Source organism: Lissotriton vulgaris, chromosome 11 (genome assembly GCF_964263255.1).
Source record: "Lissotriton vulgaris chromosome 11, aLisVul1.2, whole genome shotgun sequence".
NCBI classification, from domain to species: Eukaryota; Metazoa; Chordata; class Amphibia; order Caudata; family Salamandridae; genus Lissotriton; species Lissotriton vulgaris.
This window is the reverse complement of record NC_141699.1, coordinates 152006220-152033227: the sequence shown is the minus strand read 5'-3', so window position 1 is coordinate 152033227 and position 27008 is coordinate 152006220. Positions and strand designations below refer to the sequence as shown.

At 47.9% G+C, this 27008-nt stretch overlaps 1 protein-coding gene across 4 annotated transcripts in view; it reads left to right on the top strand.

Moving 5' to 3' along the window:
- SETD1B (SET domain containing 1B, histone lysine methyltransferase) overlaps nucleotides 1-27008 on the top strand; it is a 402280-nt gene that overhangs the window by 200386 nt on the left and 174886 nt on the right. For 2 of the 4 annotated variants that reach the window (XM_086942988.1, XM_086942987.1), the window contains exons 10-11: nucleotides 5447-5676; nucleotides 21043-21136. In XM_086942988.1, coding sequence (XP_086799114.1) covers nucleotides 5447-5676; nucleotides 21043-21136 — 324 coding nt within the window. Of the gene's footprint in view, nucleotides 1-5446; nucleotides 5677-21039; nucleotides 21137-27008 lie in introns of all 4 variants that reach the window. The other 2 variants (XM_086942986.1, XM_086942985.1) reach the window with 1 other exon arrangement.

The window sequence follows — 27008 nt, the reverse complement described above, 5'->3', positions numbered from 1 at the left end:
ACATGTTTGGTCTGAGGGCCTGAAGGCTATGCATAACCCGGCCACAGTCCTCCCGGTGCTACCAAGACTGGAGAAAAAGTACAAAGCACCAGATGGCAGTCCGGCGTGTCTGCTGGGTCAACCAAAACCGGACTCAGTCATTTCTCAGGCCGCCCAGAGCAAATCTAAAAATCCATCCACGCCGCTAACTACGCCACCAGATAAGGAGGGCAGGCGCCTTGACAATGTGGGTAAAAAATTCTTCACAATGGCCAGTCTTCTTGTTAGGGCAGCTAATGCTTTGGCAATTCTGGGACGTTACGATCGCCAGATGTGGTGCTACCTTTCTCCGTTTGTGGAGGAATTACAGGATTCCTCTAAAGAAGAAGTGAAGAAGATGTTGCTAGAGGGTGAGCGGGCCTCTTCGGAGGTCATTGACTGTGCTATGGATATAGCAACCACAGCATTTCGAGCACTAGCCGGTTCGGCTGTTCTGAGACGCCAAGGATGGTTAAGGGCCACATGGTTCAGACGGGGCATAAAAAAGGACACTGATACAGCCAAGTCCTTAGGAACATTGCAATATCGCAAAGTACCCTTCAGAGGAGCAAGAGGTAGAGGATTCTCCACCTATAGAGGAGGCAATCAGAATCGCTACTCTTGCGGCTCACAATCTAGCCAGACATATAAACCTCAATACACTCAGAGGGGTTCTTTCTCTCGCCAACAGCCAAGAGGACGACAAGGGCAGCAAAGGAGAGACAACACCAGGAAACAATAGCGGCCAGGTGGCTCTTTCCACTGTTCCTGTTACCTCATTAACACCAGTGGGGGGGCAGGATTGCCCATTGCCTCAGCAACTGGATGGTCATTACATCAGACCAGTGGGTCCTACAGATCATCAAAGAAGGACACACATTGGAGTTTCAAGACCTTCCTCCAACAAGAGCTCCAGACGTCTTTCTTCCCAAACATCTCAAACTCCTTCGTCTCGAAGCCCACCAACTCTTCACCAAGGGGGCGGTAGAGCCTGTACCCCTCTCCCAGAAGGGGAAAGGATTCTATTCCAGGTTCTTCCTGGTTCAGAAGACAAAGGACAAGTGGCGTCCAATTTTAGATCTACGGCAGCTCAACACTTATCTCGTCAAGTTGTCCTTCAGGATGGTCACTCTTCAGGACATCCTCCACCTTCTCAATCCAGGGGACTACATGGCGACCCTCGATTTGGAAGACGCTTACTTCCACGTTCCTATTCATCCAGCTCACAGGCAATATCTTCGATTTACAGTGGGCAAGAGCCACTTTCAATTCAAAGTACTGCCGTTTGGTCTCCAGTCCGCTCCGCGGATCTTTACAAAGGTTCTGGCTCCGGTAGCAGCCTTTCTCAGGAGACAGGCTATACAAGTCTTTCCATATCTGGACGATTGGCTGCTGAAGGCTCCGTCTTCCCAGGAAGCGTCTAGGGCAGTCACGTCCTGCAGAGAACTGTTCGAGCAACTAGGTCTTCGGCTCAACAGAGAAAAATCAGTTCTACGCCCCTCCAAGACAGCGAGGTTTCTAGGGGCCATCCTGGACACAGAGTGTTGCCTAGCCTTTACTTCGGAGGAACGCCAAAGCAAGCTGATTTGTTCAGCCCGCCTTCTTCAAACTCGAAAGTCGCTGACAGTTCGCAAGTACAAATCGCTTCTCGGATCGATTTCATCCTGCATACCATTGGTTCCACACTGCAGGCTCACTGCGTCCACTGCAGGAACAGTTGGACAAACAATGGCGTCAGGTCACAGGCTCCTTCGACGACAGGATTGTCATTACCCCAGAAATGAGAAAGGCAAGCGGCTTTGCTGAAAGACCATCTTTCCAGGGGTTTATCGTTCCAACTTCCACCATCTCCCATAGTTTTGACAACAGATGCTTCCATGGAGGGATGGGGAGCGGTCCTCCAGGAGCTGAAGGTCAGTGGCCATTGGAGTCCAGTCCAAGTAAAGTTCCACATCAACCTCCTGGAACTTCTCGCTATCCGTCTGGCTCTACAAGCTTTCCTTCTGAGGATCCGCGACCGTGCAGTGCTGGTTCGTACAGACAACACCACAGCCATGCACTACATAAACAAGCAAGGCGGAACGAGATCCTCCACCCTCTCAAGGGAAGCCCAGACACTTTGGAATTGGGTAATCCAGAACAATATCACCCTTTCAGCGGAACATCTAGCGGGGACACTCAATGTCAGGGCGGACGCTTTGAGTCGCCAAAGGACTATCTCACACGAGTGGGAACTGGACCAGACCATTCTGGAGGAACTCTTTGCACGATGGGGGACACCATCCATCGACCTGTTTGCAACTCCCCAGAACGCCAAATGCCAGTCCTTCGCAAGCAGGGTTCACCATCGGGAATCCTTGGGAAATGCGCTTTTGATTGCTTGGTCCGGCGCCTTTGTTTACGCCTTTCCTCCCATTCCGCTGATCCCAAGATTGATCAGCAAGCTCAAGGTAGAAACGTGCAGGATGATTCTGATCGCACCAGCATGGCCCAGACTGTTTTGGTACTCAGAACTTCTCCTCTCCCAGGATCAGCCAGTTCTCCTGCATCCTGTTCCAACACTGTTGACAATGGCTCACGGACAGGTTCTACATCCGGACTTGAAGTCTCTGCGATTGACAGCGTGGCTCCTGAGTTCCGAGAGTTCCAAGGTTTAAATCTCTCAGGAGAATGTAGGGACATTTTGGCCCAGGCCCGAGCGGGCTAAGTGGAAAAGATTCTGTGTTTGGTGTCGGAAGGAAGGTCTACATCCATATACTTCTGCACCGCATCAACTCTTACCTTACAAATCTGGATTGGCTCCGTCTTCTGTAAAGGTACATCTAGCGGCCATTTCTAGATTCAGACGTTCATCATCAGGTCCTTCCCTGTGGTCGGCAAGAATTATCAAACAATTCCTGAAGGGTTTATTCAGGGTCTTTCCTCCAGTCCGGCCTCCACCACCAGCCTAGCATTTGAATTTAGTCTTTCATATCTCATGAAAGCCCCTTTCGAGCCTATTCATAAGACTGACCTTAAGTTTCTCTCGTGGAAACTGGCTCTTCTCTTGGCCCTGACATCGGCTAGAAGAGTTGGTGAACTCCAGGCTTTCACTATTGAGGAACCTTTTCTACAGTTCAAGAATAATGTTCTCATCCTAAGAACAAATCCTAAATTTATCCCGAAGGTGCCCTCAGAATTTCATCTAAATGAGCCAGTGGTCTTAAAATCGTTCTTTCCACAACCTTCCACACCAGCGGAAAGAACTTTGCACTCTTTGGACATTCACAGATGCCTGAAATTCTACTTGGAGCGAACAAAACAGTTCAGAACATCTTCACAGCTTTTTGTTTCATTCAGTGCTCCTCGCAAGGGGTGTCCATTTTCTAAACCCTGTATTTCCCGCTGGATTTCCAGTGCTATACATTTTTGCCACCAGGCAGCTGGAAAACCACTTCAGCGAGCAGTTCGTGCTCACTCTACAAGATCAATGGCTTCATTGACGGCTCTATTCGCAGGTGTCCCAATCAAGGACATTTGTAGAGCGGCGACATGGAGCAGTGTCCACACCTTCACTCGCCACTACTGCTTGGATTCTTCTGTGAAAGAGGATGCGGCAGTGGGCCAGGCGGTTTTGAGGAACCTTTTTCAATAAGTCGGTGAGCTTTCCTTACTATCCCGCCTTCCTGTTTGCATATTTTGTATTACTTGTTATTATTGTGCTTTATGATTCTAATGTGTATCTGGTTTTCTTATCAGAAGTATGTGTGTCATTTTCAGGTACACAAATTACAAAATATGCTTTTTTTCTATTTACTGCTGGTTATTCTGATACAAAGCATGGGAATCTATGAAAGTTCCAATACTGGGGCAAGAAAACAAGTTACTTACCTGTAACTTTGGTTCCCCAGTATTGGTAACTTTCATAGATTCCCATGCGCCCACCCGCCTCCCCTGGGAAAGCTCAGTCTTATTGTCTTGTGAGATAGCTGTTCACAACGGCTACGAAAATCTGAGGCTCTGAGCTTCTCTCAGGAAGGTTCTATAGGGTGAGGCTGCTCTGATTGGCTACTGCAAAAGTTTGGTCTCTTTTACAAAAAGAGGTGGATAAGCTACAAAATGAGATGAGGCCTAGGCCTATTTTTTCACTTTGTGCTTACTACTAAGGTATTTTCTATTTACCGAGGCTCCCATTCCGACGACGGGGAATGATACAAAGCATGGGAATCTATGAAAGTTACCAATACTGGGGAACCAAAGTTACAGGTAAGTAACTTGTTTTCTTAGACACGCGTCTCCCATGGGCCTCCTACTTCCTAACCTTTGGTTGTTTAGTGTAGCTCCAGCGATTCCACAGCCCCCAGGCCTGCTTTCTAACTCTCACGTGGGTCTTGTACCACTTTCTTAGTATATGGTTTGTGAGGCCCCTAGGGCATAACGTATACTGTGCAACTTATTGTATATTAACTGTATGACTTGTATTTTGACCTCTGACCTCTTAAAGAGTGCAGAGGCGTTGTGTTTAGATTAAATACATATATATTTGATGCATACCTTGTGTGGTGTCCTTTCATTTGGTATTCAAGGGATTATATATGGTGAAACAACTTGCTTAACTCGCCTACTGAAGTCTTAGCCTGAAGACTGCTGGTTCATGCTACCACTAGGATAGCTTTCTATAAGGTTGACTTTACAACCATCATCAATAAGGGTCGATTAGACTGGTGCAAGGTGCCCACTAGAACTAGTGGACATCATATGCCAGGCTAACTTCTCACAAAGAGCACAAAGGAGACCAGCATTTTTAAATCTGTGGGGCAGGATGTCTGTCATCTCGAAGCGTAGACTTGACAACTCCCCCCACTACAGCAGTGCAGTGATTAACATGAGCAGAGTGACATGTCCGCCAACAGTTTTGTAGGAAGGTCTTCACAGCATTGCACCCAGTATTTCACCCTGCAGGATTTCTTCTTCATCAGAGCATTTGTCGGTGATGCATTAATATGTTGATGAATCAGCTCTGCTAGCAATATAATGACACCAGTAAGCTGCGTACATCTCAGGAAGTGAATAATCCCCTAAAGACTTTACATGTTTATTAAGATGGCTCTGCAGCTAGAACATTTGCCAAAAGAGACATGTTTGCATCCATGTGAAATGGGAATGTGCATGTGAGGCATGTCTTCTCCGCTATATTTATTTCATGCCACATAGTTTCATTTTTTTGTATGTCTTAACTCTGCAGTGAAGATTTCAATGATGTGTACAAATTCAGTGTAGATGAAAAGATTATGTTGATCTCATGTGTTTTATTCCAGAGGCCTTATTATAGTCTCCTACCTTTCCAGGTGCATGTTCACAGGATATTCGCCTGTATAATGTAACACAAACTGTGTACAATCATTTTGATGTAATATAATTGTTACCATTAGTGAATGTTATTTTCCAGAATCTGAAAGAGAGAGGGATATTTCTGATCCATCTGCTGACATATCGAAGAATGATTCAGAGCCTGTGGGGATTCGGAGACGGGCAGTTCAGTTGGATAGTGAGGGGGAGGAAGAGGAGGAGACATCAGGTAAAGAGGAGGAAGAGGTGGACGAGGTGGACCATGATTCTTCGTTTGAAAAGGATGATCATGAGAAGGAAGACGGCACTTCAAAGTCATTCTACAGCAAGGTGAAATGTGTGCAAAACTGTTCAGTATTGATGTGTTCCTTTTATTGTGAAAGTATTTGCTGTTTAGTATTTCTCTTTTATTTAAGTACCAATTTGTGAAAGTCACCAGAACACTATAGTTCAATGTTCGAGGCATGTGTGCTGTATTTACACATGATTTGCATACCCCTGCCATCTAGTGTTGGGTCCGGATGTTTGCAAGTTGTTTTTCATCAAAGTCTTTCCTCGTCACGAAGTAAGGTGACCCCTCCTTTCGGTGATAGAGCGCATGGGCATCGACTCCATTGTTAGATTGTTTTCCCGCAAGAGGGTGAGAATGGAGTAAGTAAGTGAGGAGCCTTCGGGCCTACCCTCGTCGGTCCATCCTTCTGCCGATGTAACGGACCCAGTTTCAATTCTGTCCTCAGTGCCACGCCAAATACCCTTGCTCTGATCTACGCCAAGTCTGCAACTTGTGCCTCTCACCGGAGCACAAGGAAGAAGATTGAGAGGCCTGTCGGTCATTCTGATCAAAAAAAGACTCTTTGAGATCGTCTGGCTCAACAGCAAGAAATGCAGCGCCAAATCACTTAACTTACTTCGGATATCTTCGGAGAAGAATCTGAACACGAAGTCACAGCTGCGGAAGAAGAGGAGGCATTGTCTGTCGCAGAATGCAATTCCAACCTAGAGATCGAATTGAAGTCCAAACACATTCCAGCAGGGCAGGTTGTCATGAGTACTAAAACCTCCGGGCCCCATAACCTTCTTTCACTAAACATAAGGCTTTGGCACCACCTGTACCTTCGGGCCTTGGTCGGAACTGAGATGATGTTTCGAACACCTCGCTCTTGGACCCGGCACCAAAACAAGTAGTCAAGCCTTCCGACTCGGGTAGACCCAACACAGATCATCTTCGAACCCCAAACATTCCGCTCCGAAAGGCAAATCTAGTTTGCAGCAGAAATCCTCTGTTTTGAAACAAAATTCCACTTCTGAGCCGAAACTTTCCACTTTTAAAGACAAGGACCAGTCCGGTTTGGCCCCGAAACCTTTGGTGCCTGTAGCCAAAGAAGATATTTCAGATACCCCCGGAACCAATTTTAGACCTTATGAAAGACAAATTGGATCCAAAGCAGAAAAAGCTGTACATCAATCCAGACACTGGGTATATATTAGCTAAAACTTCTTCCAAAAGGAAAGTCAGATCAAAGGACACTGGATACAAGATCCCCCTTAAGTAGAAAGATATTGCTACAAGTCCTATCCATCCTACTTGATCATCCCCTCCACCACTTACACCAACTTCACCTTTACCAATACTGCCAGGCGCGGATCCACTACACATAACACCATAGGGATCTCCTTACACACAGCCTAATTTAAGAGATGGGGATGATCATAAAGACGAAGACAATATTCCTTTGCCTATAGATCTGTCAGATGATTATAATATTGATCCACCTATGGGAAATGATCCAGACCTATACCCTGCTGAACCTTCACCTCCAGATGATAAAGTTTCCTATCTAAAGCTAATTTCCAGAGCAGCAGCATATCATTGGGTTACACTGCATAAAGAGACCTTAGATGACCATTTTATATTTGAGACACTAGGGTCTTCACACAGAGTTAGCCAGTGTCTCCCTATGTTAAAAGGCATGATGAGACATGCAGATGACATTTTTAAGGCTCCTGTTCGTCCACGTATTTTAACACCTAGGGTTGCTAACAAATCTAAACAATCACCCTATGATCCGGTATTCATTAAAGGACAGCACCCTCTAGATTCACTGGTAGTTTCTAACGCTCTTAAAAGAGCGAACTCAGTCATCTGGAGATGCGCCTCCCCCAGATAAAGAATCAAAGCTTATTGATTCATCTGGTAAAAGAGTTGCTGCTCAAGCTGCTAATCACTGGCACATTGCCAACATGCAGGGCCCACTAGCTAGGTATGACAAAGTATCTGCGATGAGATGGAAGGTCTGATTCAGTACCTCCCAGAAGAGCACATGAGCTAGTTCAAGAAGGGAAGCTCATTTCTAACTCTTCTATCAGATACGCTCTTGATGCTGCTGACACTGCAGCAAGAGAAGTTAACATCAGCATTCTCTTACGTCAGCATGCCTGGCTTACAATTTCAGGGTTTAAACCAGAAGTACAACAGTATTTTAAATGCTCTTTTAACAAACAGCATCTTTTCAGACCTCAGGTTAATGAGGCTTTAGAAAAAATGAAAAAAAGACACCGACGTGGCGAAATCCATGGGAGCACTCCAATCTCTTTCAAGCAGAGGTTCCTTTTGTCGCTCATTCTATAGAGCAGGGTCTAAAACTACATCCTCGGACCAGAAAACTTCCTCGTACAAGTCCAACACGCAACCCTCTTCCAGCAGAGGTTTCTTTAGAGGAGGGTACAGAGGAAACAATTTTAAAGGTAGAGCCCTCCCCGGGCACCTGTAGCTGTTGCAGTTTTTGCATTATTTACATTACTTACGCATGGACATCTCTGTACTACACTTATTTACTCCATTCTCACCCTCTTGCGGGAAAACAATATAACAATGGAGTTGATGCCAATGCGCACTATCACCAACAAGCATTATAAATGCAATAGGGCTCGCATTAGGAAAGTTTGAGCTATTGGTCTTATAAATGTTATTTTTTTATTCATGTGTTATTTTTTCAATTATTTAAATGAACAGCTTTGTCATTTACAATGCCAATAGTGATAACTTTCACAAATGTGACACCTATAGCATTTGTAATGCAACATGTTTTGTATTTACGTGACTTGGATGTATCTAATCTACCAGTTTCTATAAATTTGATTGAAAGTAATCCGATGTCAGTAAACATTCAACCCTTGTAATAAGTGTTGCAGCTAAAAACGTTCAATGACTTGTTTCCTCGTGCAAGGGACTGCTATAGCTATGTGTGCTTTTTGAGATACAAATGTTTTTTTGCTTGTGAACAATTTGTTTTATTCTATGTTAACGAGGGTTCGCAGCTTCCTCAACAATAACGTTTTATCAAAACAAACGTGGCAAATCCAACATTGGCAAGCCAAAAGGATGCTAACCAATACCATACCTAATATTGACTTGGAGGAAGCTTTTTTTTTTTTAATGAATTTTTTTTTTACATGAAACTGCACCTGCTTAAGTTTTCTGTTTTTTGACGTATCTCGCTCCTAGGGCTAAAAATATAAACAAAATGCAGCATTTCTTAATAATTGCATATTCCTTGCTGATAGACTGATGGGGTATTGATTTTATTTTTATATCATGTAAAAATTGCTTCCATGCCTGCAAGTACACATATGACCGATTCGAAGGAAGAATATAACCTTCCTTTACAAATGGAAATGTTTATATTGGCTCCTGAGCACATATGTAATATATTATTGCAAGGCATCGAGGGTGGTCGGGTCTCTTATTTTATCACGAGAGAATGATCGTTTTAAAAAAAAAAAAAAGTATTTCTCCTGCTTGTATGGCAATTGACGAGATGTGCAAGTGCTTACAGCCTAGTGCACCTTGTTTCATTTTTATATTGCAAACTAAAGTAGATGCATAAAAGGAGACACGGCCGGCGGCCGTGAAACTGAAAGGCCGGCCGGCCGTGAAACTGAAAGGCCGGCCGGCCGTGAATAATTAGGGGATGAGCAAGGTTGAAATTATGCTAATCACGGTCTACGTATGCCAGATTGTTCACTAACCCGATTCGTTTTTTATAGTCTTTGCCAATGCCCTCCCAGTTAATGTAGGAGTCCGACTGTCAAGAGCGCATGAAAGGGCTTGTGTTGTGTGTCACATTTTGTATTCATGTTTTAAATGTGAGTTGTGCTTGATTTTGCTGTTAACGGAGTGCATGGGGGGTCGCACTGAAAAACGTAAAACCTGTTGCTTCTGTTGATGATCCAGCTCTCTCCTGCAGAGACTATTAAATCCACTACCAACAGTAAACAAAAAGTAACGCGTGCATACTAAAACAAGTCGCCAGAAGTCACGAGAAGAGAAATGCAAACTAAAGTAGGTGCATAAAAGGAGACACGGCCGGCGGCCGTGAAACTGAAAGTACGGCCGGCCGGCCGTGAATAATTAGGGGATGAGCTCACGCTGAGAAGCTGCCTTTGATGTGGTAATGCCAGGCAGGCAGGCGGCTGGTGGCATTGTGCACGCGCTTTTTAGGGCTTGCGCTTGCGCAATGCCCTAAAAAGCAGATGCACTTCAAGAAATCGCCAGTGAAAACGTGCTTGGTTAAACGCTGTTTAAGCCCCTATAGAGCTTCGCCAGCTGTGCACATGTGCACAGCAGGCGAGCCCTAAAAAGGAGGAGTCATCTTACCTTGTGACTAGGAAAGACTTCTTTGAACAAAAACAACTTGCAAACATCCGGACCCAACACTAGATGGCAGCAGTATGTAAAACATGTGAATCTACAGCTCTACATGCCAAGAACAGCTGCTTACTGGGTAAGTAGCATAATCCTTTTCTTACATATGCTTTATGTTCGTTTGTGTTCATCTCAAACGTACACAACATACTGTAGTGTCTGAACCAATGGCAAAGGAAAAGGGCTGAGGTAAATGATCTAGCTAAGGTCACAACTATATATCTTCCCTACATCTTGTGTAAGTTAGTCTGCTGCGTTTCTCAGCATTCTGTTTGTCAACATTAGCAATTCATTGTCAAATACAAAGTTGCTCAATCCAGCTGTAAATTCTATAACTTGTTCACTGAGCAGGATGGGAGAAGTGAAGTGAATCTAAAGAAGCAGAAAGATCATACACTGCAGGAAACCGATTGGATGAGAGCACGAAGGACCCTAGTGTGTGTGTGTGTATGTAATTAACAGTGGAACATTTTTTTTATTTTAACTTTGAGAGGTAACTAACCACACAATATGTCCCTGCTAATAATCAAGAAGTGCTCTACAGCATATTTCATGGCTAAGAGCAAACTAGACTGTCATCCCATAGTGAAATTTAGTTGGTGTTGCTTGTGTTCTCTAGAACAATACCCGACAAATAGATTGCCCTAAATGACAATCTCACCCTGGCGGATTCCGCAAAATTGTTCGGAATCACCCTTGACCCCAAACTTGACATGACCAAACACATAAGGAACACCGCCAAGAGCTTCTTCCTTAAACTGAAGCTTCTTAACACAATTAAATCCTTCATCCCACCTAACGACCTCAAACAAGCCACTCAATCCCTGGTGCTGTGAGGACTAGGCTACGGGAATGCTGCCCTCACAGGTACAGCAAAATCCCACCTAGCCCCCCTCAGGTCTACGCTCCACGCAGCCAGCCTGAATGGTCACTGGAGTGAAGAAGTTTGATCACATCTCACCCGCACTCAGAGAGCTAAAATGGCTCCCAATTGAAATGCGTGCCAATTTCAGAATGGTCTGCCTCACGCACAAAGCCCTTCATACAGGGAAACCAGCCTACCTGGCCGCCAAACTCAAGAAGGCCGGTCAGACAATAAGCCTCGGAAGCTCCAACATTCTACTCCTCATACCGCCGAAAATCCGCAAACAAAAGAACGCGTCACGATCCTTCTCTGGAAATGCCCCAAAATCTGGAACTCCATCCCAGTTCATATCAGGACTACCCCCTCCTTTTTACAATTCAAAAGGCCACTCAAAGAGCACTTCCTTAACCGGTCTCTCCCAAAAAGATAGTCGCTGCCGAAAACCCTAAGCCTGCACTTTGCAGGACATAACCAATGCCTCATCAAGACTTATATTTATTTATTTATTTATTTAAGAAGTTTTATATAGCGCTGGCTGGACCCAGGAGTATCAGAGCGCTTTACAAGGTGTTTCCATACAGGTACAGTGTGTATAAGCACAGACAATGGAATAATAAAAGAGCAAATCCACATAGGATACATGACATCTAGATAAGAGAGTAAAATTAAATTGCTAGACATTATGATTAATACAAAATAGCGGTCACAGTTTGGCAGGAAGCCTCACTTAAGTATACAAAAGAAAAAATGCCAGAGAACTGAGGGTCATGAGGAGGGGCGGTAGGTGATCAGATAGAAGGAAAGGGAGTTGGCCAGGCGGGAGGTCACAAGTCATATGCGGAGCAGGTGGTCAGGGTGATGCAGAGGGGCGAGGCTACCAGGGATTGATTAGAAACCCCAGTATTTATTAAGGAGAAGAAGTTTGAGTTCTTTTTTGAAGCTGGGGTAGGACTGGTTACAGCTGAGGTCTTTTGGGAGGGCATTCCAAATAAGTGGAGCATTGCCTGAAAAGGAGCGTGACTGAGTGGAATTCTTTTTCTGAAGGGGGGGGGATAAGTAGGAGGGTGTTGGAGCTTCTCAGCAATCGCGTGCAGCCTGCTTTGGTCAGTTTGTTGGAGAGGTATGTCGGTGTGTTTTGGTGGAGGATTTTGTGTGTAATGCAGGCTGTTTTATAAGTGGATCTACCTTCAATGGGGAGCCATTTAAGGGATTTAAGGGCGGGAGATATGTGTTCAAATCGTTTGCAGTCTGTGATAAGCCTAGCCGCGAGGTTGAGCACAGATTTGAGGTGCCAGGTGGGTTTTGGGAATTCCGGTGAGGATGGCATTGCCGTAATCAATGCGCAATAGAGCAAGCGATTGGACTTCCAGTTTAAAGTCATCAATTGGGATGAAGGGCTTAATTTTCTTACGTTTACGGAGGGTAAAGATGGCTCCTTTTGGCAGAGTTGTTGATGTGTACGTTGAGAGTTAGGCGGTTGTCAAGGGAGATGCCCAAGGATTTGACTGAGGTGGCTAGGGACAAGGAGCAGTTGAGGGCGTTAAGGTCTGTTATCCACTTTTGGATAGGGAGCTAGTTGTTTTTTGGGGAGAAAATAATTATTTCAGTTTTTTTGGGTTAAGTTTGAGATGGTTCGAGTGGAACCAGGCTTGAATTTTGATGAGGGTGTTGTTGAGGTGGAGGATGTCAGCATGGGTTTTTATCTTATGGTAGAGTTGTGTATCGTCAGCGTAGAGGTGATAGTTAATCCCTGCTTGTTTGAGAATGAGGGTGAGAGGTTCCATGAAGAGGTTAAAGAGAGAGGGAGATAGTATGGATCCTTGTGGAACTCCTAGAGAGATGGGGGAGGGGTTAGAAAGGCAATTGTGGATTTTAATTTGCTGAGCGCAGTGTTGCAGGTATGAGACAAACCAATTATGAGTCATGCCATTAATACCTCTTATACCTCTTCCCCTCCTTGCATGTGCTCATTAGTGTGACTCTGTGTCTTCCTTTCCTGTAATGTTATTCACCACACAGGTCTTCCAATTACGCCTTGAATCAATGTGTTTACGATTGCCTTAAAATGTTGCTTTAAAACATGTTGTGAAGCGCTCCGATACCTGCGGGTCTGGCTTGCGCTATACAAAACTCTACAATAAATAAATACTACCTAGCATTCTAATTTAATAAAACCTTTGAAAAAGAGTTTTATTTAGAAACCCTGACCTGATGAGCATCCACAATGTTTAGATATTACCTTTGCCCTATATTCTCAAATGCGATCCAATGCATCAAACTTGGTTTTTAGGCTTTATTTGAGCTTTTGGTGGAGCAGGGACGTGAATTTTGTGTGCAGTACAACTGCAAATTGTGTACTTGCGTTATAGCCCCTTAAGGCAACAGTTCTTTTTGTTATGCATGATGCTGCTAATCTTTAAAACATTGTGTTCCTTGTGGAACTCTTAGAGAGATGGGGGAGGGGTTAGAAAGGCAATTGTGGATTTTAATTTGCTGAGCGCAGTGTTGCAGGTATGAGACAAACCAATTATGAGTCATGCCATTAATACCTCTTATACCTCTTCCCCTCCTTGCATGTGCTCATTAGTGTGACTCTGTGTCTTCCTTTCCTGTAATGTTATTCACCACACAGGTCTTCCAATTACGCCTTGAATCAATGTGTTTACGATTGCCTTAAAATGTTGCTTTAAAACATGTTGTGAAGCGCTCCGATAACTGCGGGTCTGGCTAGCGCTATACAAAACTCTACAATAAATAAATACTACCTAGCATTCTAATTTATTAAAACCTTTGAAAAAGAGTTTTATTTAGAAACCCTGACCTGATGAGCATCCACCATGTTTAGATATTACCTTTGCCCTATATTCTCAAATGCGATCCAATGCATCAAACTTGGTTTTTAGGCTTTATTTGAGCTTTTGGTGGAGCAGGGAAGTGAATTTTGTGTGCAGTACAACTGCAAATTGTGTACTTGCGTTATAGCCCCTTAAGGCAACAGTTCTTTTTGTTATGCATGATGCTGCTAATCTTTAAAACATTGTGTTCAAGGCATATGAGCTTCAGATTGCACACTGTGCATAGATCGCCACCTAGTGCTGGGCCTGGATGTTTGCAGTTTGATGTCCTGAAAAGTTCTTTGGAAGTCACGAGATAGGTGACTCCTCCTTAGGACCACATTGCGCATGGGCATTGGCTCCATCCCCAGATTGTTTTTTTCTGCCATCGGGCACGGATGTGTTTCCTGCGCTCCAGTTTGGAACCGATTTTCCTTCGGCACGCAATCCTCACCCAGTTCGACGGTATTGTTTCGATCGCGCTACATCAACGCGATTTTCTACCACTTCGAAGTCTTTGATTCCAGTCATCAACGAAGGCCTTCAGGCCTACCTAGGCCTTGCTTTCTGGCTCATGGAAAGAACGCCATTCAAGAAGTGTCCTCAATGTGCGTCGAGGTTTCCCCACACCGACCTACATAAGGTGTGCAACCTTTGCCTCTCACCGGAGCACGAGTCCAAAGATTTTTTGGCGTGTGCCTCATTCCGCTCCAAGAAAACCATTCGGGACCGACTAGCTCGGAGAACTATGGCTCGCTCGTCAGCTTCGATCCCCGACTACATCTTCGAAGAGGGCGTCGACGTGCCAAAACATCAGCACGCCAAAGAGAGTATCGGATCCTCAGATGCCGAAGACTCCGATGTCGAGGACATCACTCCAGCTCAACGGATCGTAAGTAAGACCGTCGACCCCAACCCTTCCTCTACACCTTCAAAAAAGGCTTCGGTCACACCCTAACCTTCGGGCCCGGGAGCACACGAGACACAGCTTCCCACGCCCCGCCTTCGGGCCCGGCAAAGAAGCCCACTAAGCCTTCAGGCGGCTCAGGCTCGAGCCAGCCTATTCCCGGTGCCAATCCTATACCCACACCGAAAAAGAAGCCATCTTCCTCTACTACGCCGACCGTTGCTCCGACACCTAAGCACACAGCGCCGAATACTGACAGTGGCTCATCGATGCCGAAACCGCACTCGGAGGCGAGTAAAAAAGCGCCAGATTCACACGCGCCTGAGCCGAAAAAACACTGGGAACCGAAAAAAACAGGTTCCTGTAAAAGGACACACTCCTAAGCCAAAAGACTCGACACCACCTACCGACTCGGTGCCGAAAAAACCTACGGAGCCGAAAACTTTGATGCCAAAGGATTTGTCCCCCGCAGAAAACTTTTTACACCGGATCCCAATCAGAAAACTCTTATAAAGGATCCTAAAACCGGACAATTGACTCTCCGCTCCAAGAAGAGACCACTTGAGGCGCCAGCACCTCCTCCCCCTCCAAAGAAGGACATTGCAACCTCTCCATTAAGGGTCCCTTCTCCACCACCTCCCCATATTGTCCTCCTACACCTCCTCCACATCATTCACCTAAACCATCTACTAATCCAGATGATGATGCAGACACAGATTCTGACGATCTAGGTGGGGGTGCACACGACCCAGCAGACACCAATAGTCCCCCTCAGTCACCTAATCCATGGAATGATTACAACACCCCTGATGTGCCTTATGTCCCACAAGATGATGTATACCCTTCCAGACCTTCCCCCACCAGAGGACACTATAGGGTTTAACCTACTAGTCCAAAGAGCTGCACAATATCATGGGGTGGACTTACACACCGATGCAGTGGAGAAAGATTTCCTATTAGACACTTTTGATAAGACACAAAAGTCTACTGCCATTTTACCAATGCTTAAGGGTGTCATCAAGCACTCAACAGAGGTTTTTAAGGATCCTGCCAGGGCTAGGGTCCTCAATCCTCGCATTAAGAAAAAATATAAAGCTGCCCCTACAGATCCTGTTTATATTAAAGGTCCAGCACGATTAGATTCTCTAGTAATGTCTAATGCACGTAAACGTGCTAATTCCCAGACATCAGGTGAGGCCTCGCCACCAGACAAAGAATCTAAGCTCCTTGACGCCTCCGGCAAGCGAACAGAGTCACAAGCAGCTAACATCTGGCGCATTGCCAACACCCAAGCGTTGCTGGCAAGATACGACAGGGCACATTATGACGAACTAGAGTCAATAATGTAGCACCTACCAGACAAATACAAAAACAGGGCTAATGAACTTATACAGGAAGGGGAAAATATCACTAATACTTCCATCCGTTGTGCCCTAGACGCTGCAGTTACCACCTCAAGGGCAATCCTTACCAGCACCCTACTACGTAGACCTGCCTCGCTACGTATTTCAGGTTTTAAACCGGAGGTACAAAATTCCATCCTTAATCAGCCATTTGATGAGACACATTTATTTGGCCCTAATGTTGATGTGTCTTTAGAGAAAATGAAAAAAGACACCGATACAGCAAAATCTATGGGAGCCTTGCAGCAGCAAGCTCCCAGGCGTTCCTTTCGTCGCTCATCATACAGAGACAACACAAGAGGCTACTCCTCAGAAAGTCCCTCCACTTCCTACAAAACCCCTGGTCAATCCACATTCACTAAGGGCTACCAGAGAGGGGGTTACGGGGGTAACCACAACAAAGGCAGAGGCAAAAACAACAACTCACGCTCAACCTCTACCCCTACCCAATGACTTCCCCCCCCCCCCCCCCCCCCCTGCACCCCCCGCCAACATTCCACTCCTGTTGGGGGAAGACTTCAACAATTCCTGCCTGCCTGGATCAACATCACATCAGACAGGTGGGTGTGACAAATTATTCAGTCAGGTTACTGTCTAGAACTAACATCTGCCCCCCCAAACCTACCACCCAAACAGCGTCCAATGTTACAAGAACATCTATCACTGTTAAAGCAAGAAGTAGTATCCCTGCTAGAAAAAAAGTGCAATAGAACCAGTTCCTCTGCACCAACAAAACAAGGGGGTTACTCTCTATATTTTCTAATTCCAAAAAAGGACGGCGTTCTAAGGCCTATTCTAGACCTCAGACCGCTAAACATATACATACAGTCAGACCATTTTCACATGGTCACACTCCAACAAGTCCTTCCGCTCCTGCTGCAAAACAACTTCCTGGCTACTCTAGATCTCAAGGACGCATACTTCCACATTCCCATTCACAAGGCTCACAGGAAGTATCTCAGATTTGTAATAGCAGCACTATCAATTCAAAGTACTCCCATTCGGAGTTAAAACAGCACCAAGAGTATTCACCAAGTGCTTGGCAGTAGTGGCAGCGCATCTACGAAGAAAACACATGCATGTCTTCTCGTACCTCGACAACTGGCTCATAAAAGCCAGCTCATACAATCAATGCATGGAACACACTCCTACCACCATCCAACTGCTCCACAACTTGGGGTTCACAAAAAACCACACCAAGTCTCATCTACAGCCATCCAAAGTACAACAGTACCTCGGTTCCACAATAAACACCTCAACAGAGCTAGCTTATCCCACTCCAGCAAGGATAGCCAGCATGCAAACTCTTCTAACAAAGTTTCAGCTACAACACTCCCTCCCAGCACGAGTGTTCATGCAACTCATAGGGATGATGGCCTCTTGCATCTTCATAGTACCCCATGCAAGACTTCAGATGCGTCCTCTCCAAGAGTGCTTATCACGTCAATGGAACCAGGCTCAAGGTCACTTAACAGACCTAGTGTTGGTAGACGGTCGGACTCGTCACTCTCTGCAGTGGTGGAACACCAAAAACCTTTCAATGGACGACCGTTCCTACAGCCAGTTCCTCAGATAATCTTGACTTCTGACGCATCGCTCTCCGGCCGGGGAACCGGCCTACTGCAACACACCATGCAAGGCAGGTGGACACCTCAACAAAAAGTACTCCACATCAATCATCTGGAGTTACTAGCAATATTCCTACCACTAAAAACTTTCCAGAAGCAAGTAGCAAACAAAGCTGTGTTAGTCCGCACAGATAACATGACAGCAATGTACTACATACAGAAGCAGGGAGTCACACACTCCCTGCAACTCTCTGAACTAGCACAGGACATATGGAGGTGGGCTATACCTCAAAACACATTCCTCCTAACCCAGCATGTTCCAGGAGTATAAAATACTATAGCGCATCTGTTAAGTCGTCAAACGCAACAGACCCACGAGTGGGAACTTCATATCCAAGTTCTTCAGCCATTCTTTCAGATGTGGGGACAACCTCAAATAGACTTGCCACCCTCAAACGCAAAATGCCCAAGCTTCGCCGCCAGATATCCACACCCACTGTCAAAAGGCAATGCAATATGGATGAATTGGTCAAACAGATTTGCGTACACATTTCCACCTCTACCACTCATGCCACTAGTAGAACGCAAACTACAGCAGCATTCTCTGACCCTCATCCTAGTTGCTCCAACGTGGGCCAGACAACCGTGGTACACCACACTGCTAAAACCGTCTGTAGTACCGCACCAAAAACTGCACCTCTCTCCACACCTCTTAACCCCTTAAGCGCTGCTGTCGGCCAATGGCCGACGGCAACGCTACCTCCCCAGTGCTGCGAACGACCGTTGGCCGACGGGCCAGCTCTCGTTATTCGAACGTTCAGCACTGGGTGCTGAACGTTCGACGCAGCTAAGGTGTTAACACTGAACCGTGGAGAGATCAGACACCCAGACCCAGCACAGCAAAACCTTGCGATCTGGCTCCTGAAGTCCTAGAATTTGGATATCTGAACCTTCCTCCAGACTGCAGGAATGTCATTAAAGAAGCTAGACGTCCAACCACTAGGGCATGTTACGCGGCCAAGTGGAAACGATTTGTGATATATTGTCACAACAACAATATTGATCCCCTAAATGTGTCTATTCAACACATCATAGGATACTTACTGCATCTCCAAAGATGTAACTTAGCCTATACGTCTATTAGACTACATCTTGCTGCAATAGCAGCATATCTACAAAACGGACAATGTCTATCTCTGTTCAGAGTGCCTGCCATTAAAGCCTTTATGGTAGGCCTTAAAAGAATAATCCCTCCCAGAGTACCACCTTCGCCTGTGTGGAATTTAAACGTTGTTCTCACACGGTTAAGGGGACCTCCCTTTAAACCTTTACACAGATGTGAATTACAATTTTTAACATGGAAAGTTGCTTTCCTAGTAGCTATTACTTCTCTGCAGAGAGTTAGTGAACTACAAGCACTAACCATCCAAGAACCCTTCTTGCAAATGCATTAAAATAAAGTAGTTCTAGGTACTAATCCAGAATTCCTGTCCAAAGTCATTTCTCCATTCCATTCCATCTCAATCAATCTGTGGAACTGCCTGTTTTCTTCTCGCAACCACAGTCAGTAGCAGAAAGAGCTCTTCACACATTAGATGTCAAAAGAGCATTGCTATACTACATAGAAAGAACTCAACCGTTTCGTAAGACAAAACAACTTTTTGTGTCTTTCTCACCACCACACAAAGTTAATCCCATTTCAAAATATGGGATAGCTAGATGGATTGTCAAATGCACACAGATTTGTTACCACAAAGCTAAACGTACGTTATCTGTTCCTCCTAAAGCCCACTCTACAAGAAAAATAGGGGCTTCAATGACATTTTTAGGGAACATTCCCCTAGATGACATCTGCAGAGCAGCTACATGGACTACACCGCACACATTCACAAAACACTATTGTGTAGATGTGCAAACAAAACCACAAGCTAATGTGGGCCAGGCTGTTCTCAAAACATTATTCCAAACTACTGCAACAGATAGGGGTGGTCGCCGCTAATCGTGGGTACTGCTATACAATTTATGCACAGTGTGCAATCTGCAGCTCACATGCCTCAAAACGGAAAATGCTACTTACCAGTATGCATCTGTTCTTGGCATTTAGAACTGCAGAGTTGCACACGCCCACCCGCCTCCCCGGCTATCCTTGTCTGTTCCAGTATTATCTTAATTAGATTCAAATAACATGGGCATCATTCCTTTTCTTGCAAAGCTCCATCATTTTCCTAATGGCGAAAAACAATCTGGGGATGGAGCCGATGCCCATGCGCAATGTGGTCCTAAGGAGGAGTCACCTATCTTGTGACTTCCAAAGAACAGTGTGCAACTCTGCAGCTCTACATGCCAAGAACAGATGCATACTGGTAAGTAGCATTTTCCTTTTGCAAATGGGTTGGGTGCTTGACGGCTGGCTTTTGGGAGATCATTCAGAGATGCCTTGCTGAACCTATGAGGATCAAATATTAAGACGTTCTCCCTATTTCACCAAGCAAGGGCTCTTTTTGTGTATGGTTAGATGTTTGGACCTTCAAGAAGTGTGATGCATATAAGTGCATTCTATTTTATTGGTACAATTTTAAGAGCTTTAAGCATACAGCGTTCAGATTTCCCAAAGGCTGTATCCTTATTAAAAGAGAATTGTGCATTCAATATACACGAGGATATTGTAGCCTGTGCTAAAAAGAAAAACCACAAGCATTGACAAAGCCAGTAGTACAGGAGTAGTTGGCGGCCAGCCTTTTTGGCTTGTGAATGCATGTTTTGTAATGGTTTTTGCAAAAGTTAATTGCAGTGGAAGCTGCCGGGCCTGCATCAATGGAAAAAATATATTGGATTTTAAAAAACACTCCTTCCCAGAGTAAACCCTGGAACTGAAGAGGAGTACTTTGTGTGTGGGTGTGCATCTTGGAATAGGCAAAATACAGTCACTACCAGTGAACTTTGCCAATGGCTGAAATAGGCTGACCCATTGAACCCTGCTGTATGATATATTTTGTGGAAAAACAAAATGGCAAACACAGTAACATACAAATGGATGAAGTTGGCAGATTGAAATCTAGAAGTATCATATATATATATATATATATATAGTTTTAATCAAATCAAACTATATTGGCTACCACCAGGGACCATTACACATTGTGGGTTGTGGACTTGCTGTCATTTTACTGAATATTTTACTGCAATGTTTAATGGATTTTTTCATATGGCATTGCACAGTGTGCTATTGCTCACCTACTCATTTCCACAGTGACTGCTCGGACCAGAAAATTGAAAGGGCAAGTCATTGTACAATACAATACTACAAATCTCCCAACAGTCATGTTATTCTTTTCTCCCCTCTAAGCTGGTGCTACAAAAACCAAGTGCAAGTTAATGCGTTATTTAATCAACTTACATTTTTAACTAAAGGAGGAAGGGGATGCTGATGATGAAGATGAAGATGATGATGATGAAGTTGATGACCTAGATGTGGAAACCAGCGAGAGAGAGGAGCAAGATTCAGAAGGTATTGCTTCAAGAAACACAAAGTATGCATGTGTATTTCACAGATTGAACACCCATTAGGTTTAGTAATCTAATATCTTTTCGGCAATGCCACCATTTACAACCCATGTATGACAACGAATAGGTCCTGCTTTAGTATGCTATTGGAAGAATCTGTGCTAGGACTTGTTTATGCTTCTTTTATCTGAACAGTGACTGTGGTGTTTCTTGTTGGGAGCATCATGATACCTCATTCTCTAGGAAAGGTCGAAGAGGTGCAAAACGGTTTGGCATGCTCTTTGTGATCACTTCAGAGTGTTACGTGGATAGCTGAATAATGTGACTGTGCCTTAATTGGAAAAAAGGACTGGCACTGAGCAATGTGACTGTGCCTGCAACCATTCATCAGCAACTGTTTTTACTAGGTAAGATCATACACATATTTGAAAAGATTAATTTTTGATCATTCATGTTTAATAATTAGTTTTTTGTATGTTGATTACATGTAGGAAGCTGGCTCTGTATATACCATACCAAAATGAGGTACAGTTTGCACAGAGTCCAGTGGAACCCCAAATGTAGGCAGGGGTAAAAGTAGATGGCACCTTACTGTGAGAAAGTGCCCTCTTTCTGCATTTTAGCCCCCACTTTTTGCTGAATTGCTGATGTGCTTTGACTGAGTGTGCCCTGGGCTCCTGCCAATCAGGTGCCCAGGGCCTATGTTATTATTTTAAACCTGCAGTAAAAACAAAACCCAATTGGCATCTCTGGCTACAGGTCAGCCCCTGGTAAATGGTACCACAGGTACCCAGGGCACAGTGACCAGGGAAGACCTCTAAGGCCTGCAGCACTTATTGTGCTATCCTTAGAGGCCCTGTACCATTACACTCCCACACTGCCGTTGCAGGCTGCGTGTCTTGGTGCAAAACAAAGTGAAGAGTCGACATGGGACACATCCCTGTGTGCCATGCCTATAACCCACTGCCATAGATCAGTCACCCCGCTAGCTGGGTGCCCTATACCAATGGTGAGGGTACAGGTGCATGAATCTGAAAGAGACACGTTAGTGATAGATTCCTTACCTTAGAATATCCCCAGGCGTCAGACTGGATCCGGAAATTTTTGCGTAGCAATACCCCTGCGCGCTGGTAGGCGTCGTCTGCGGCTCCGCGTCCGTCGTCGGCGTCGTGAGCGCCGGGATGACGTCGTCGGAGTATTTAGACGGCGCCCATGCGCGCTGACGTCAGTTCTTCTTTTTTCCGCGCCAGCTAGCGCAGATCCGGAAGAAGCTCTACCCCCAGTCACTTTTTGACTGAAAACTTTTTGATCTTTTTGATCCTTTCTTTAGTCTATTCTCGACTATCGGTGCCAGGGATGCCCGGGTTCAAGCCTTGCTCGAAGTGCGGCCGGCTCATGTCGGTCACGGACCCCCATCGCCGGTGCCTGAAGTGCTTAGGCCTCGACCACGACGATCGGACTTGCGTCGACTGCCGGGCTCTGACGTCGAAGGCTAGGCGGGAGCGGTCCCGCAAGCGTCTCGAGCTGAGGCACTCGGCCCCGCGCCGCTCCAGGTCCCGGTCCCGGTCCCACGGGAGGTCGAGGGACAGGTCGCGAGGTCGGAGTCATCGACGTTCCGGGAGTGGACACCGATCGTCTGGTTCCAAGTCCTCAGGTAAGAGGCATGAGAGGTCGGAGCGACACCATCGATCCTCCGACCCGCCCCGACGCTCGCTCGATGCGGCCGGGGACTCGGGCGACACCGCCCACGCGGCTCCGCGGGAGTCGCAGGCGTCGCCGCCTGCCCCACACCTTCGGGTCCCTGGGCACGGCGCGTCGCAGGAGGAGGTCGAGAGGTACCTCATGGCCATGAGGGCCCTCCCTCCTCAGTCGGTTCCCGTGGCGCCTTCGGGCCGATCGGTTCCGTCTGGAGGTCCTTCCGGGTCGGGCGCTTCGGCCCCGACGCCGTCGGGTGCTTCGGGCCCGGCACCGCTGGCGACTTCGGTCCCGGCGCCGCGCGACCTCGCTGGATCCGGCTCCGGATCCGGGACCTCGCCGGTCGACCTTACGACCTCGCCGGCGTCGTCCCTTCAGGTGTCGTCCCCGGCAGCCGATGTGGTTGCCGACCCCAATGCTTCCTACGGTCCTACTCAGGTGTCGGAGGGGCGCCGCTGGGCGCCGATTCCGTCGGCCTTCGGAGAATTCTATCTCCACGAGGAGGCCCTGGCTGTTCACCCTGGTCTCCAGGAGCCAGGTGACGAGGAGCAATGGGAGGGGTCCGAGGACCCTCTGGCACGTGATTGCCAGTCGCATCAGGACTGGACATATGAGCTTGGGGAGGCCAGTGGTATTGACACCTCGCCAGACACTGGATTTACGTCGCCCCCGACTGTGGCTTCGGAGGCGGGTTCTGCTTACAGCGTAGTGTTGACGAAGGCAGCTAAGGCCTTAAACCTTCAGCTCCCCGTCGCGGCCGTGAGGACTAATCTCCTCACTGAGGTCCTCAAACCGCAGTCCGGTTCCACAGAGCCCCTTCTGCCGTTCAATGAGGCCTTGTGTGACGTTCTGCTGGGCACTTGGTCCAAGCCCGCCACAGGCCCCCCTGTGGACAGGAACGTGGCCAGACGCTACCGCCCGGCGCCGGGCGACCCATGCTTTTTGTCCACCCATCCCACCCCCGAGAGCCTGGTCATCCAGGCCTCTAACTCCCAATCCGCATTCCCGTCGGCCCCGCCCGACAGGGAATCCAAGAGATATGAGCAGTTCGGGAAGAAGGTCTTCTCGTCTGTGAGCCTGGGGCTACGGTCTGTGAATACCAACTGTCTCTTGGGCCGCTACACCCACACCCTGTGGGACACGGTTGCGGAGGTGCTGCCACAATGCCCTGAGGAGGTCAGGGCTAAACTCAGCCAAACCCTTGCGGACGGCCGAGATGCGGCACGTTTTTCTATCCGGTGTGGGCTGGATACCACGGACTCACTGGGCAGGGCGATGGCAACGACGGTGGCGGTTCGACGCCACGCCTGGTTGAGGTCCGCCAACTTCTCGGCCGATGTCCAGGCCACCCTCCTGGACATGCCGTTTGATGGCCGTCGCCTCTTCGGCGACAAGGCAGACCATGCGCTGGAACGTTTCAAGGACTCCAGGGCCACGGCCAAGTCCTTGGGCCTTACGGCCCCACGCCAGCAATCGGGTGCCTTTCGCTCCTTTCGTGGCCACGGAAGGGGCGCCCCACCACGGACCGTCAGCCACGCACCGCAGAATACTCAGCAACGCGGTGGCGGCCGTGGGAACCGCCGTGGCGGTGGTCGGGGCCAACAGCGAGGCCAGTCCACACCTCCCTCAGCAGCCCCCGCCTCAAAACCTTCCTAGTCCGAGTTTTCAGGCCCATGTGACGCCTGTGGGAGGCAGGGTTCGCCATCACCTCTCCCACTGGCATACAGTCACTTCGGACAGGTGGGTGCTGCAAATTGTCCGAAGGGGTTTCTCCCTCCCCTTCGAGTCTTCCCCTCCATCCATGCCACCTCAATACCACCGTGTGTCGGGGGATCACTTGCAACTTCTGCAAGAGGAGGTTTTGGCCCTCTTGGCCAAGAGGGCCATCGAGCGCGTTCCTGGGCCAGAAGTAGGACGTGGTTGCTACTCCCACTACTTTCTGGTGCCCAAGAAGGGCAAAGGGGGCCTACGCCCTATCTTGGATCTGCGGAACGTCAACGGCTTCCTCCGGACGGAGAAGTTCAAGATGCTCACTTTGGCTCAGGTCCTGGCTGCCCTGGACCCAGGAGACTGGATGGTAGCGTTGGACTTGCAGGACGCCTATTTCCACATCCCCGTCCTGCCGGCCCACCGGCGTTACCTACGGTTCACGGTAGGCCTAGAGCACTTTCAGTTTACCGTGCTCCCCTTCGGCCTTACCAGCGCCCCACGGGTGTTCACGAAGGTGATGGCGGTGGTCGCAGCCCATCTGCGCAGGCAGGGGGTATCAGTCTTCCCCTACCTCGACGACTGGTTGTTGAAGGCGGGCTCGCCCCAGACAGTCGTCAGCCACCTCCAGACTACGGCCGACCTCCTGCACTTGCTGGGGTTCTCCATCAATGTGCCGAAGTCACACCTGTGTCCCTCTCAGAAGCTCCTTTTCATCGGAGCGGTTCTCGACTCGGCGCAGTTTCGGGTTTACCCACCCGAGCAGCGGGTCCGGGATATTCAGGCTCTGATTCCTGTCTTCAGACCGTTATCCCGGGTCTCGGTCAGGTTGACGCTGCGGCTTCTGGGACTGATGGCCTCCTGCATCCTTCTGGTGCGTCACGCCAGGTGGCGGATGCGGGCTCTGCAGTGGGACCTGAAGTTTCAGTGGGCCCAGCATCAGGGCAACCTGTCCGATCATGTCCTGATCTCGGAGGGCACTGCGACACAACTGCAGTGGTGGCTCACGGACCGCGAATGGGTCAGTGGCAGACCCCTCTCCCTACCCCAGCCGGAGCACGTAGTTGTGACGGACGCGTCCCTCCAGGGCTGGGGGGGCCACATGGGAGAGGCGGAGATCAGAGGCCTCTGGTCTCCGGCGGAGTCCCGGCTCCACATCAACCTTCTGGAGCTGCGGGCGATTCGTCTTGCACTGAAGGCATTCCTCCCCTCTGTCAGGGGGAGCGTGGTGCAAGTGTTCACCGACAACACCACCGCCATGTGGTACTGCAACAAACAGGGCGGTGTGGGGTCGTGGACCCTTTGCCAGGAGGCTCTGCGCCTCTGGCAGTGGCTGGAACATCAGGGCGTGACCCTGGTGGTTCAACACCTGGCAGGATCTCTGAATGCCAGGGCGGACGAACTCAGCCGCCGGTGCATGATGGATCACGAATGGCGTCTGAACTCGGACGTGGCGCAAGGTTTCTTTCGACAGTGGGGAGAGCCTTGGTTATATCTATTCGCCACAGAAGAGAACGCGCAATGTCAGCAGTTCTGCGCGTTGGAGTTTCCAAGGCGGCACTCGCTCGGAGACGCTTTTCGTCGCGAGTGGAGCTGCGGTCTGTTGTACGCCTTTCCGCCTATACCACTTCTGCCCAGAGTGCTGAAGAAGATCAGGCGCGACCGGGCCCAGGTCGTCCTTGTGGCTCCGGACTGGGCACGAAGATACTGGTATCCCGAGCTACTCAGCATGTCAGTCGATCCCCCGATTCGTCTGCCTCTTCGGGAGGACCTTCTGTCGCAGCAGCAGGGGACGGTCCTGCACCCGAACCTGTCCAGTCTCCACCTACAAGCTTGGAGATTGAGCGGCGGCAGTTGAGGCCATTTAACTTGCCTCCCGAAGTCTGTGACATCATTCTGGCAGCCAGGCGTCCCTCCACTAAATCGGTATACGCCTGCCGGTGGAACAAATTTGTGGCATGGTGCGCAGCAAAGGCTGTGGATCCCCTCTCTGCACCCCTTTCGGAAGTGCTGCTCTTTCTTCTTTCCCTTGCCCAGCAGGGCTCTGCTCTGGGCACTCTTAAAGGGTACCTTTCTGCTCTTTCAGCCTTCTTGAGGCTACCAGATCAGCCTTCTTTATTCAAGTCCCCTATTGTGAGTAGATTTCTGAAGGGCATCACGCACATGTTTCCTCCTGTTCCCTTCGTGATGCCCCAGTGGGACTTGAATCTGGTTCTCACCTACCTGATGTGTGCTCCCTTTGAGCCACTCCATAACTGTCCTCTCCGTCTCCTTACTCTGAAGACGGCCTTCCTGGTTGCCATCACCTCTGCCAGGAGGGTGAGTGAGCTCCAGGCTCTTTCGTCTTCTCCACCTTTCCTGTCTGTTCATCCTGATAAGGTGGTGTTGCGTACACGACCTTCCTTTCTGCCCAAGGTTGTCACGGCCTTCCACATCGGGCAGTCCATCACTTTGCCCACCTTCTTTCCGCCTCC